The following is a 14,635-nucleotide window of genomic DNA, read 5'->3' on the forward strand; positions in this document are numbered from 1 at the left end:
TGGTGTGAGGTGGTTTGATCGAGTGAGTAATGTAAGGGTAAGAGAGATGTGTGGAAATAAAAAGTGTGGTTGAGAGAGCAGAAGAGGGTGTTTTGAAATGGTTTGGTCACATGGAGAGAATGAGTGAGGAAAGATTGACCAAGAGGATATATGTGTCGGAGGTGGAGGGAACGAGGAGAAGAGGGAGACCAAATTGGAGGTGGAAAGATGGAGTGAAAAAGATTTTGTGTGATCGGGGCCTGAACATGCAGGAGGGTGTAAGGAGGGCAAGGAATAGAGTGAATTGGAGCGATGTGGTATACAGGGGTTGACGTGCTGTCAGTGGAGTGAATCAGGGCATGTGAAGCGTCTGGGGTAAACCATGGAAAGGTGTGTAGGTATGTATATTTGCGTGTGTGGACGTGTGTATGTACATGTGTATGGGGGGGGGGGTTGGGCCATTTCTTTCGTCTGTTTCCTTGCGCTACCTCGCAAACGCGGGAGACAGCGACAAAGTATAAAAAAAAAAAAAAAAAAAAAAAAAATATATATATATGGCAGAGTGTGAATTGTGTACATGTGTATATATGTCTGTGTCTGTGTGTGTATATATATGTGTACATTGAGATGTATGGGTATGTTTATTTGCGTGTGTGGACGTGTATGTATATACATGTGTATGGGGGTGGTTTGGCCCAATTCTTTCATTTGTTTCCTTGCGCTACCTCGCTAACGTGGGAGACAGCGACAATGCAAAATAAAATAAAATAAATGATATATATATATCAACATATACATACAAAGACAATTACATATGTACACATGTACATATTCATGCTTGCTTACCTTCATCCATTCCTGCTGATACCCTGCCACACAGGAAATTAGCATCCCCCACCCCTCAGTGAGGTAGCATCAGGAAAAGACGAAAAAAGCCAGATTCGTTCACAGTCTCTAGCTGTCATGTGTAATGCACCGAAACCACAGCTCCCTTTCCACATCCAGGCCCTACAGACCTTTCCATGATTTACCCCAGATGCTTCACAAGTCCTGGTTCAGTCCAATGACAGTATGTGAACCCCGGTATACCACACTGTTCCAATTCACTTTATTTCTTGCATGCCCTTCACCCTCCTTTATGTTCAGACCCCGATTGCTCTAAATCTTTTTTACTCCATCCTTCCACCTCCAATTTGGTCTCGTGCTTCTCCTTGTTCCCTCCACCTCTGACACATATATCCCCTTTGTCAATCTTTCCTCACTCATTCTCTCCATATGTCCAAACCATTTCAACATACCCTCTTCTGCTCTTTCAACCACACTATTTTTATTTCCACACATCTCTCCTACCTTTTCATTACTTACTCGACCAAACCACCTCACACCACATATTGTCCTTAAACATTTCATTTCCAACACATCCACCTTCCTCCATACAACCCTATCTATAGCCCATGCCTCGCAACCATACAACATCATTGGAACTGCTATTCCTTCAAACATACCCATTTTTGCTCTCCAAGATAACATTCTCGCCTTCCACATATTCTTCAACACTATGTCCACTCCCAGATATCTAAAACACTTCACTTCCTTCAATTTTCCTCCATTCAAAGTTACATCCCCAAGAAACATGTCCCTCAACCCTATTGAACCTAATAACCTTACTCTTATTCACATTTACTCTCAACTTTCTCCTTCTACACACTTTTTCAAACTGAGTCACCAACTTCTGCAGTTTCTCTCTTGAATGACCACTAGAGCTGTATCATCAGAGAACAACAACTGACTCACTTCCCAGGCCCTCTCATCCCCAACAGAATGCATACTCGCTCCTCTCTCCAAAACTCTTGCATTTACCTCCCTAACCACCCCATCCATAAACAAATTAAACAACAATGGGGACATCACACATCCCTACCATAGACCAACATTCACTAGGAACCAATCACTCTCCTCTCTTCCTACTCAGAGACATGCCTTACATCCATGGTAAAAATTTTCACTTCTAGCAATTTACCTTCCATGCCATATACCCTTAAAACCTTCCACAAAGCATCTCTATCAACTCTATCATATGCCTTCTCCAGATCCATAAATGCTTCATACAAATCCATCTGTTTTTCTAAGTATTTTTCACATACATTCTTCAAAGCAAACACCTGATTCACACATCCTCTACCACTTCTGAAACCACACTGCCCTTCCCCAATCTGATGTTCTGTAAATGCCTTCACCCTCTCAATCAATGCCATCCCATATAATTTCCCAGGAATACTCAACAAACATATGACTCTGTAGTATGAACACTCACCTTTATCCTCTTTGCCTTTGTACAATGACATTATGAATGCATTCTGCCAATCCTCAGGAACTTCACAATGGTCCATACATACAATGAATACCCTTACCAACCAATCAACAACAGTCACCCCTATTTTAATAAATTCCACTGCAGTACCATCCAAACCCGCTGCCTTGCCGGATTTCATCTTCCGCAAAGCTTTCACTACCTCTTCTCTGTTTATCTAATCATTCTCCCTGACCCTCTCACTTTGCACACCACCCTGACCAAAACAACCTATATCTGCCACTCTAGACCACCCTGACCAAAACACCCTATATCTGCCAACCTAACAAACACATTCAACAAACCATCAAAATATTCACGCCATCATCTTCTCACTTTATCACTACTTGTTATTACTTCCCCACTTGCCCCCTTAACCAATGTTCCCATTTGTCCTCTTTTCTTATGCACATTATTTACCTCCTTCAAAAACATCTTTTTATTCTCCCTAAAATTTAATGATACCCTCTCACCCCAACTCTCATTTGCCCTCTTTTCAACCCTTGCACCTTTCTCTTGATCTCCTGCCACTTTCTTTAGTACATCTCTCAGTCATTTGCACTACTTCCCTGCAAGTATCATCCATATGCCTCTCTTTTCTCTTTCACTAGCAACTTTACTTCGAGATCCCACAACGCATTACCCTTTCTAATCTGCCCACCTCCCACCTTTCTCATGCCATATGCATCTTTTGCATAAGCCATCACTGCTTCCCTAAATACGTCCCATTTCTCACCAACTTCCTTCACATCACATCTCGCCCTGTTTATACTAAAGTACTAAATGTTTGAATGTTACAACACTTATTGGCAACAATTTGGGGAAAGGAAAAGAATCCCTTAACATCCTCTACAATCATTTCATTTAGTTCACTCTAAACTATATATGTAGGCAGGTAGATTGGTACTCAACTGCCTGGTCATCCATCCTGTCAAAAGCAAAAATAAAAACTGCAAATCACACAAAATAAGAACCTCAAAACTACAATTGGCTGTTTAACAACCATGAACACTCAACACTACAATAAAACAAAAACAGTTGCAATACATTATTACCCAGTTCTTTGTAATAGAACAAGGCCCCTTCGATCCAAACTACACTGTAGCCAACCACCAAACCCAACAAAGGAATAGAAAAAAACTTGCCCTGCTTCATGTTCAACCAATCTATACTCAAAAATCTCACCTTCCCAACAAAACATGGGTGACAAAACACATGCAACTAGAAAATGCTCAACAAGCACTAAACAATTGCCTTCCCAAACCAAGCCTTAAAATCTACCCTACCTTACATAAACACATCACAGAATTCATGATGCCTAACCTAAGATATAACTTCTATTCTGAAAACACAGAACACTTACTGTTTAACTGTCCTACACTAAACTCACGCACACAACCACACAAATATCACACACTTCTTCACCTGTAGGCTCAACTACTGTATGTGGCCAGATTTTTTGTACTCTGCAGTTCTATAAGTATTCCTGGGATAGCTCTACAAGTGTTCCTGGGATAGCTAAGTAAGTATCATTTATACAAACAATTTACTGAAATTGGCTTGATTAGCTACATAGGTCTGAACCTCTCACCTTAGTCCTACCTCAGCCTCCATTTAAAGCACAGATTGTACTACATGCAGGTCCTTCACGTTATAATCTTTTGTCTCAAAAGTTTGTTGATAAAGAGCACTTATGTTCTAATCTACTAACTCATTTCTACTGGAAAAGAACTTCACTGCTAAATGACAAATGATCATAACTCACTCAAACTTGGACATTATTTCAGGGTTCTGTTTATCAGATTCAGTGAGCAGTATCTTCCGACCCATTATTGCCACCACCTCTCCACCCACTGCTCCCTCAACAGCTTGAACCCTCTCAGTTTCTGTGTCATCTTCAGGAAACCTGGACCTCTTAGCCTGAGCTTCTTCCAACCGCCTCCTTGAGTCTCGCAACAGCCTTTCATCCTGCAAAACTGACCACAGTAAGTGGAAATACACAAAAAATATATGAAAATATAGAATAAAAACTAATGATAACAATAAAGACATCAATAGCTAGAGACAGGGATATTTACAGAACTTGAATGCCTCCACCTTTACATAACTTATAAATTAATACAGACCTATTTTACTTGTAGTACCAAGCTTACTAACATATAAGCAAGCACATATTTTGTTTAAGGATAGAGAAGATATTCCCACATATTTCCTACATGTCTTAAAAGGCACCCAAAAGTGGCAGGATCCACTGAGATAGGGCACAAAGAATACTACCCATGTCTTCCCTTCATGTGGGAGTAAAGGGCTTAAAACCCTTCCCATTTTGTATCTTAGAAGGCTACCAAAAGTGGCAGGATCCACTGAGATAGGGCAGAAAGAATACTACCCATGAATTCCCTTCATGTGGGATAAGAGGCTTGAAACCCTTCCCACTTTGTATCTTTACTTTCTAAATGGTGAATAAGAGGGTGATGAAAAAGGAGTACTCACCCTCCTTAAAGGTTCAGGCTGGGATATCTGAATTTGTGTGGATGTAAACAAAATGAGAAGGAGAAAAAGGTAGTATGTTTGAGAAGAACTTGGATTTTCTAACTGAGCAAAATAAACGGTGAAGGGAGAGAATTGTCTAGGGATGAATTCATGGGTTAGTGTGAAAGTGAAAGCTTTGAATTTATGGAAAAGTCTCTTGTGAGGTACTTTGTCAAAAGCCTCTTGGTAATCTAAATATACATCACAGTACTTTTTCGTTCCAATTCTGATAAATAACATTAAAAAAGTTTCATCAAATTTGTCAGGCAGGATCTTCTATTGCAGAAACTGTGCTGGTTGTAAAATATAATCATGTCATCTAGAAATGTGACGATTTTTGCAGGGAAGTAGTGCGAATGACTGGGAGATGTAAAAAGAAGGAGGCAAGAGGTCAAGAGAAAGGTGCAAGAGGTGAAAAAGAGGGCAAATGAGAGTTGGGGGTAAGAGAGTATCATTAAATTTTAGGGAGAATAAAAAGATGTTTTGGAAGGAGGTAAATAAATTGCATAAGACAAGAGAACAAATGGGAACATAGGTGAAGGGGCAAATGGGGAGGTAATAACAGGTAGTGGTGAAGTGAGGAGATGGAGTGAGTATTTTGAAGGTGTGGCAGATATAGGGTGTTTTGGCTGAGGTGGTGTGTGAAGTGAGAGGGTCAGGGAGAATGGTGTGGTAAACAGAGAAGAGGTGGTAAAAACTTTGCAAAAGATGAAAGCAGGCAAGGCAGCGGGTTTGGATGGTATTGCAGAGGAATTTATCAAAAAAGGGGGTGACTGTGTTGTTGGCTGGATGGTAAGGATATTCAATGTATGTATGGTCCATTGTGAAGTGCCCGAAGATTGGCAGAATGCATGCATAGCGCCACTGTACAAAGGTAAAGAGGATAAAGGTGAGAGTTCAAATAACAGAGGTATAAGTTTGCTGAGTATTCCTGGTAAATTATATGGGAGGGTATTGATTGAGAGGGTAAAGGCATGTACAGAGCATCAGATTGGGGAAGATCAGTGTGGTTTCAGAAGTGGCAGAGGATGTGTGGATCAGGCATTTGCTTTGAAGAATGTATGTGAGAAATGCTTAGACAAATAGATGGATTTGTATGTAGCATTTATGGATCTGGAGGAGGCATAGGATAGACTTGATAGAGATGCTCTTTGGAAGGTATTAAGAGTATATGGTGTGGGAGGTAAGTTGCTAGAATCAGCGAAAAGATTTATCAAGGATGTAAGGCATGTGTAAGGGTAGGTATAGAGGAAAGTGACAGGTTCCCAGTAAATGTCAGTTTGCGGCAGGGGTGCATGATGTCTCCATGGTTGCTTAATTCATTCATGGATGGGGTTTTTAGGGAGATGAATGCAAGAGTTTTGGAGAGAGGGGCAAGTATGCAGTTTGTTGTGGATGAGAGGGCTTGGGAAGTGAGTGTTGTTGTTCGCTGATGATACATCGCTGGTAGCTGATTCAGGTGAGAAACTGCAGAAGCTGGTGACCGAGTTTGGGAAAGTGTGTGAACGAAGAAAGCTGAGAGTAAATGTGAATAAGAACAAGGTTATTAGGTTCAGTAGGGCTGAGGAACGAGTTAATTGGGAGGTAAGTTTGAATGGAGAAAAACTGGAGGAAGTGAAGTGTTTTAGGTATCTGGGAGTCGATTTAGCAGCAGATAGAACCATGGAAGCGGAAGTGAGTCACAGGATGGGGGAGGGGGTGAAGGTTCTGGGAGCGTTGAAGAATGTGTGGAAGGCGAGAACGTTATCTCAGAAAGCAAAAATGGGTATGTTTGAAGGAATAGTGGTTCCCAAAATGTTATATGGTTACAAGGCATGGGCTATAGATAGGGTTGTGCGGAGGAGGGTGGATGTGTTGGAAATGAGATGTTTGATGACAATACGTGGTGTGAGCTGGTTTGATCAAGGAAGTAATGAAAGGGTAAGAGAGATGTGATAATAAAAAGAGTGTGGTTGAGAGAGCAGAACAGGGTGTATTGAAATGGTTTGGTCACACGGAGAGGATGAGTGAGGAAAGATTGACAAAGAGGATATATGTGTCAGAGGTATAGGGAACGAGGAGAAGTGGGAGACCAAATTGGAGGTGGAAGGAAGGAGTGAAAAAGATTTTGAGTGACTGGGGCCTGAAGATGCAGGAGGGTGAAAGGCATGCAAGGAACAGAGTGAATTGGAATGATGTGGTATACCAGGGTTTGAACCAGGGCATGTGAAGCGTCTGGGGTAAACACTGGGAGGTTTTGTGGGACCAAGTGTGAACGAATTTGGGCTTTGTTGTCTTTTCCTAGTGCTACCTCATGCACATGCATGGGGGAATGGGGTGCCATTTCATGTGTGGCAGGCTGGCGACGGGAATGGATGAAGGCAGCAAGTATGAATATGTACATGTGTATATATGTATATGTCTTTGTATGTATATGTATGAATACGTTGAAATGTAAAGGTATGTATATGTGCATGTGTGGGCGTTTATGTATGTGAATGTTGGTGGGTTCAGCCATTCTTTCATCTGTTTCCTTGCACTACCTCACTAACGTGGGAGACAGTTACAAAGTATAATAAAAAATTTATTTATAATGTAATGAGACAACTGTATCTCACATTATTTTTTCTGTTTTACTTAGCACTGATGAAAGGATAATTGAGCAGTACTTCAAGGCACACTTTTTGTCTCCTTTTTTGTATACTGAAGTAGTGTATACTAGATTCCAGTCAGATGGCACCTGGCCATCTGATAAGAAATTTGTTGAATATTTTTGTTACAGAGTATATCAGTTGTCTCCTGACCTCTTTTGAAAATCTTGGAGCCAAGTTATCTGGGCCATTGGATTTGTTAGGATTTAATTAGTCCAGGTATCTAGTACTTATGAAGTCTGTTGGGGATGAGAGAGCTTGGGAAGTAAGTCAGTTGTTGTTCGCTGATGATACAGCGCTGGTGGCTGATTCATGTGAGAAACTGCAGAAGCTGGTGACTGAGTTTGGTAAAGTGTGTGAAAGAAGAAAGTTAAGAGTAAATGTGAATAAGAGCAAGGTTATTAGGTACAGTAGGGTTGAGGGTCAAGTCAATTGGGAGGTGAGTTTGAATGGAGAAAAACTGGAGGAAGTGAAGTGTTTTAGATATCTGGGAGTGGATCTGGCAGCGGATGGAACCATGGAAGCAGAAGTGGATCATAGGGTGGGGGAGGGGGCGAAAATTCTGGGAGCCTTGAAGAATGTGTGGAAGCTAAGAACATTATCTCGGAAAGCAAAAATGGGTATGTTTGAAGGAATAGCGGTTCCAACAATGTTGTATGGTTGCGAGGCGTGGGCTATGGATAGAGTTGTGCGCAGGAGGATGGATGTGCTGGAAATGAGATGTTTGAGGACAATGTGTGGTGTGAGGTGGTTTGATCGAGTAAGTAACGTAAGGGTAAGAGAGATGTGTGGAAATAAAAAGAGTGTGGTTGAGAGTGCAGAAGAGGGTGTTTTGAAATGGTTTGGGCACATGGGGAGAATGAGTGAGGAAAGATTGACCAAGAGGATATATGTGTCGGAGGTGGAGGGAACGAGGAGAAGAGGGAGACCAAATTGGAGGTGGAAAGATGGAGTGAAAAAGATTTTGTGTGATCTGGGCCTGAACATGCAGGAGGATGAAAGGAGGGCAAGGAATAGAGTGAATTGGAGCGATGTGGTATACCGGGGTTGACGTGCTGTCAGTGGATTGAATAAAGGCATGTGAAGCGTCTGGGGTAAACCATGGAAAGCTGTGTAGGTATGTATATTTGCGTGTGTGGACGTATGTATATACATGTGTATGGGGGTGGGTTGGGCCATTTCTTTCGTCTGTTTCCTTGCGCTACCTCGCAAACGCGGGAGACAGCGACAAAAAAAAAAAAAAAAAAATCTAGTACTTCACAGCTCTTTATTTCTCTAACCTTGAACTCTTCTTCATCGAATCCTTGCAACATTTTAGTATGGTAGCCATTTCCTTGTCGTCAGTAGTTAGTGTGTCATGTTCATTTCAAAATGGTCCAATTCCTTCTCTTACTGTCTTCCTTTGTCTTATATATATCCTAACCTCAGCCAGATTTCAATTTATCAACCAACCCCAAGGGGGTTGACTGTGGACTCACTATCGCAACAAGGAACCAAGAATGTGTCACACTCAGCAATGATAAACACTACACCACCCTTGAACTTTCAGTTTGTCTGTCTCAAACCTGTCACCCCCAAATCCCACATAATTCCTCATATCTAATATTTAGTCATTATATTGAAAAATCATACTTTTAAAACCTTAAGCATAAGATATATGACTTCAGTAAACAAACTGTTGCCTGTGCACATCAGAGCTGTTGCCACATGTTCATTGGGTAATATATACACACAATAACCCTCTAAGGAGACATCTTAATACAGAATAACATGCAAAAATATTTCAATTGTATAACCTCTTCAACACATCTAGTTTCTGGGACACTTGTCTAAACGAGGACCTTAAGTAGTATGAATGACAGTACAATCCACACCTCTTGTCGTGCAGCAGTTGTGACATCAAGGAGCTTTTTCATGTCACTCAGTTGCTTCTGGAGAGACTCTAGCTGACTTTGTCTTGACAATAGTTCATCTGAAGCCATGGCAACACTGCTTGCTGAAGTATTAAAATTCATCAAGGCTACTTCACTGTTTACATGGGAAGAAGTTTCTTGTGCTATTTCTGAGGCAGAAGCATGGTTTTCTCCAATATGTGCACTAGATGCTGTGTCCTGGATTCTATGTGGTACTTCAGTAAGTGCTGTGGAGTTTGTCTGGGATCCTGTATCTGAAAAGATAATAGCAATCATATAATGAAAAGGTAAAGGTGATTTATGAGTGACAACACTTAAACTCACACAACTCATTCTTCATAACTGCAGGTTTTCCAATTGTGAGTGCTTTGTGCTAGCCCTGTCTCTCAACAAAATGGTAGGAACAATAAATAAGAGTAGTGGTGGAAGCATTAGGCAGAAGCAATAGGTACAAACATTAGGTATAAGTACTTGGTAAGAACATTCGGCAGGAGCATTAGATAGAAGTAATATGGAACATGAAACAGACACATAAGGTAGACACATTAGGTAGAAAAAGTCAATAGAAACATTAGGTAGGAGTCTCAGGAAACACTGCACTAGAGTTGCTCTCTGGTAATGGCCTATTAAGGGTGAGACACTAAGGGCTAAGAAGTACTTTTGGAGTTCACTAGTTATGGAGATCTGTCATGGCCACCCCCTTGAGAGAGTTACCAAGGGATCTAGCTTCAGAGATATAAACAGATAGTTTGTGAATACTGTGATGTTTCAAACCTTACACAAAAGTATTTTTGGTAAAAGATGCCATGCTGGGTGGTTGTTGGGTATACTCAACAAAATTATGCCTCTGTAGTTTGAACACTCACCTTTATCCCCTTTGCCTTTGTACAATGGAACTATGCATGCATTCTATCAATCCTCTGGCACTTCACCATAATCCATACGTACATTGAATATCCTAACCAACCAATTAACAACACAGTCATCCCCTTTTTTTATAAATCCCACTGCAGTGCCATCCAAACCCACCACCTTGCCGGATTTCATCTTCCGCAAAGCTTTCACCACCTCTTCTTTCTTAACCATACCACTCTCCCTGACCCTCTCACTTTGCACACCACCTCAACCAAAACACCCTATATCTACCACACTATAATCAATCATATTCGACAAACCTTCGAAATACTCACTCCATCTCCTTCTCACTTCATCACTACCTGTTATTACCTCCCCACTTGCCCCCTTAATGTTCCCATTTGTCCTCTTTTCTTATGCACATTATTTACCTCCTTCAAAAACATCTTTTTATTCTCCCTAAAATTTAATGATACCCTCTCACCCCAACTCTCATTTGCCCTCTTTTCAACCCTTGCACCTTTCTCTTGATCTCCTGCCACTTTCTTTAGTACATCTCTCAGTCATTTGCACTACTTCCCTGCAAGTATCATCCATATGCCTCTCTTTTCTCTTTCACTAGCAACTTTACTTCGAAATCCCACAACGCATTACCCTTTCTAATCTGCCCACCTCCCACCTTTCTCATGCCATATGCATCTTTTGCATAAGCCATCACTGCTTCCCTAAATACGTCCCATTTCTCACCAACTTCCTTCACATCACATCTCGCCCTGTTTATACTAAAGTACTAAATGTTTGAATGTTACAACACTTATTGGCAACAATTTGGGGAAAGGAAAAGAATCCCTTAACATCCTCTACAATCATTTCATTTAGTTCACTCTAAACTATATATGTAGGCAGGTAGATTGGTACTCAACTGCCTGGTCATCCATCCTGTCAAAAGCAAAAATAAAAACTGCAAATCACACAAAATAAGAACCTCAAAACTACAATTGGCTGTTTAACAACCATGAACACTCAACACTACAATGAAACAAAAACAGTTGCAATACATTATTACCCAGTTCTTTGTAATAGAACAAGGCCCCTTCGATCCAAACTACACTGTAGCCAACCACCAAACCCAACAAAGGAATAGAAAAAAACTTGCCCTGCTTCATGTTCAACCAATCTATACTCAAAAATCTCACCTTCCCAACAAAACATGGGTGACAAAACACATGCAACTAGAAAATGCTCAACAAGCACTAAACAATTGCCTTCCCAAACCAAGCCTTAAAATCTACCCTACCTAACATAAACACATCACAGAATTCATGATGCCTAACCTAAGATATAACTTCTATTCTGAAAACACAGAACACTTACTGTTTAACTGTCCTACACTAAACTCACTCACACACTGTTTAACTGTCCTACACTAAACTCACTCACACAACCACACAAATATCACACACTTCTTCACCTGTAGGCTCAACTACTGTATGTGGCCAGATTTTTTGTACTCTGCAGTTCTATAAGTATTCCTGGGATAGCTCTACAAGTGTTCCTGGGATAGCTAAGTAAGTATCATTTATACAAACAATTTACTGAAATTGGCTTGATTAGCTACATAGGTCTGAACCTCTCACCTTAGTCCTACCTCAGCCTCCATTTAAAGCACAGATTGTACTACATGCAGGTCCTTCATGTTATAATCTTTTGTCTCAAAAGTTTGTTGATAAAGAGCACTTATGTTCTAATCTACTAACTCATTTCTACTGGAAAAGAACTTCACTGCTAAATGACATATGATCATAACTCACTCAAACTTGGACATTATTTCAGGGTTCTGTTTATCAGATTCAGTGAGCAGTATCTTCCGACCCATTATTGCCACCACCTCTCCACCCACTGCTCCCTCAACAGCTTGAACCCTCTCAGTTTCTGTGTCATCTTCAGGAAACCTGGACCTCTTAGCCTGAGCTTCTTCCAACCGCCTCCTTGAGTCTCGCAACAGCCTTTCATCCTGCAAAACTGACCACAGTAAGTGGAAATACACAAAAAATATATGAAAATATAGAATAAAAACTAATGATAACAATAAAGACATCAATAGCTAGAGACAAGGATATTTACAGAACTTGAATGCCTCCACCTTTACATAACTTATAAATTAATTTTTTTTTTTTTTTTTTTTTATACTTTGTCGCTGTCTCCCGCGTTTGCGAGGTAGCGCAAGGAAACAGACGAAAGAAATGGCCCAACCCCCCCCATACACATGTATATACATACGTCCACACACGCAAATATACATACCTACACAGCTTTCCATGGTTTACCCCAGACGCTTCACATGCCTTGATTCAATCCACTGACAGCACGTCAACCCCGGTATACCACATCGCTCCAATTCACTCTATTCCTTGCCCTCCTTTCACCCTCCTGCATGTTCAGGCCCCGATCACACAAAATCTTTTTCACTCCATCTTTCCACCTCCAATTTGGTCTCCCTCTTCTCCTCGTTCCCACCACCTCCGACACATATATCCTCTTGGTCAATCTTTCCTCACTCATTCTCTCCATGTGCCCAAACCACTTCAAAACACCCTCTTCTGCTCTCTCAACCACGCTCTTTTTATTTCCACATATCTCTCTTACCCTTACGTTACTCACTCGATCAAACCACCTCACACCACACATTGTCCTCAAACATCTCATTTCCAGCACATCCATCCTCCTGTGCACAACTCTATCCATAGCCCACGCCTCGCAACCATACAACATTGTTGGAACCACTATTCCTTCAAACATACCCATTTTTGCTTTCCGAGATAATGTTCTCGACTTCCACACATTCTTCAAGGCCCCCAGAATTTTCGCCCCCTCCCCCACCCTATGATCCACTTCCGCTTCCATGGTTCCATCCGCTGCCAGATCCACTCCCAGATATCTAAAACACTTCACTTCCTCCAGTTTTTCTCCATTCAAACTCACCTCCCAATTAATACAGACCTATTTTACTTGTAGTACCAAGCTTACTAACATATAAGCAAGCACATATTTTGTTTAAGGATAGAGAAGATATTCCCACATATTTCCTACATGTCTTAAAAGGCACCCAAAAGTGGCAGGATCCACTGAGATAGGGCACAAAGAATACTACCCATGTCTTCCCTTCATGTGGGAGTAAAGGGCTTAAAACCCTTCCCATTTTGTATCTTAGAAGGCTACCAAAAGTGGCAGGATCCACTGAGATAGGGCAGAAAGAATACTACCCATGAATTCCCTTCATGTGGGATAAGAGGCTTGAAACCCTTCCCACTTTGTATCTTTAATTTCTAAATGGTGAATAAGAGGGTGATGAAAAAGGAGTACTCACCCTCCTTAAAGGTTCAGGCTGGGATATCTGAATTTGTGTGGATGTAAACAAAATGAGGAGAAAAAGGTAGTATGTTTGAGAAGAACTTGGATTTTCTAACCGAGCAAAATAAACGGTGAAGGGAGAGAATTGTCTAGGGATAAATTCATGGGTTAGTGTGAAAGTGAAAGCTTTGAATTTATGCAAAAGTCTCTTGTGAGGTACTTTGTCAAAAGCCTCTTGGTAATCTAAATATACATCACAGTACTTTTTCGTTCCAATTCTGATAAATAACATTAAAAAAGTTTCATCAAATTTGTCAAGCAGGATCTTCTATTGCAGAAACTGTGTTGGTTGTAAAATATAATCATGTCATTTAGAAATGTGACGATTTTTGCAGGGAAGTAGTGCGAATGACTGGGAGATGTAAAAAGAAGGAGGCAAGAGGTCAAGAGAAAGGTGCAAGAGGTGAAAAAGAGGGCAAATGAGAGTTGGGGGTAAGAGAGTATCATTAAATTTTAGGGAGAATAAAAAGATGTTTTGGAAGGAGGTAAATAAATTGCATAAGACAAGAGAACAAATGGGAACATTGGTGAAGGGGCAAATGGGGAGGTAATAACAGGTAGTGGTGAAGTGAGGAGATGGAGTGAGTATTTTGAAGGTGTGGCAGATATAGGGTGTTTTGGCTGAGGTGGTGTGTGAAGTGAGAGGGTCAGGGAGAATGGTGTTGTAAACAGAGAAGAGGTGGTAAAAACTTTGCGAAAGATGAAAGCAGGCAAGGCAGCGGGTTTGGATGGTATTGCAGAGGAATTTATCAAAAAAGGGGGTGACTGTGTTGTTGGCTGGATGGTAAGGATATTCAATGTATGTATGGTCCATTGTGAAGTGCCCGAAGATTGGCAGAATGCATGCATAGCGCCACTGTACAAAGGTAAAGAGGATAAAGGTGAGAGTTCAAATAACAGAGGTATAAGTTTGCTGAGTATTCCTGGTAAATTATATGGGAGGGTATTGATTGAGAGGGTAAAGG

At 41.0% G+C, this 14,635-nt stretch overlaps 1 protein-coding gene across 2 annotated transcripts in view; it reads right to left on the reverse strand.

Moving 5' to 3' along the window:
- The window catches only part of LOC139747028 (uncharacterized), a 585,752-nt gene that overhangs the window by 375,234 nt on the left and 195,883 nt on the right, over positions 1 to 14,635 (reverse strand). The window contains exons 1-2 of one of the 2 annotated variants that reach the window (XM_071658771.1): positions 9,366 to 9,695; positions 4,095 to 4,297 (exon numbers count right to left, since the gene is read on the reverse strand). In XM_071658771.1, coding sequence (XP_071514872.1) covers positions 4,095 to 4,297; positions 9,366 to 9,680 — 518 coding nt within the window. In that variant the 5' untranslated portion in view covers positions 9,681 to 9,695. Of the gene's footprint in view, positions 1 to 4,094; positions 4,298 to 9,365; positions 9,696 to 12,070; positions 12,274 to 14,635 lie in introns of those variants that run through there. The other variant, XM_071658778.1, reaches the window with a different exon arrangement.

This window comes from Panulirus ornatus, chromosome 5 (assembly GCF_036320965.1).
Source record: "Panulirus ornatus isolate Po-2019 chromosome 5, ASM3632096v1, whole genome shotgun sequence".
NCBI lineage: Eukaryota > Metazoa > Arthropoda > Malacostraca > Decapoda > Palinuridae > Panulirus > Panulirus ornatus.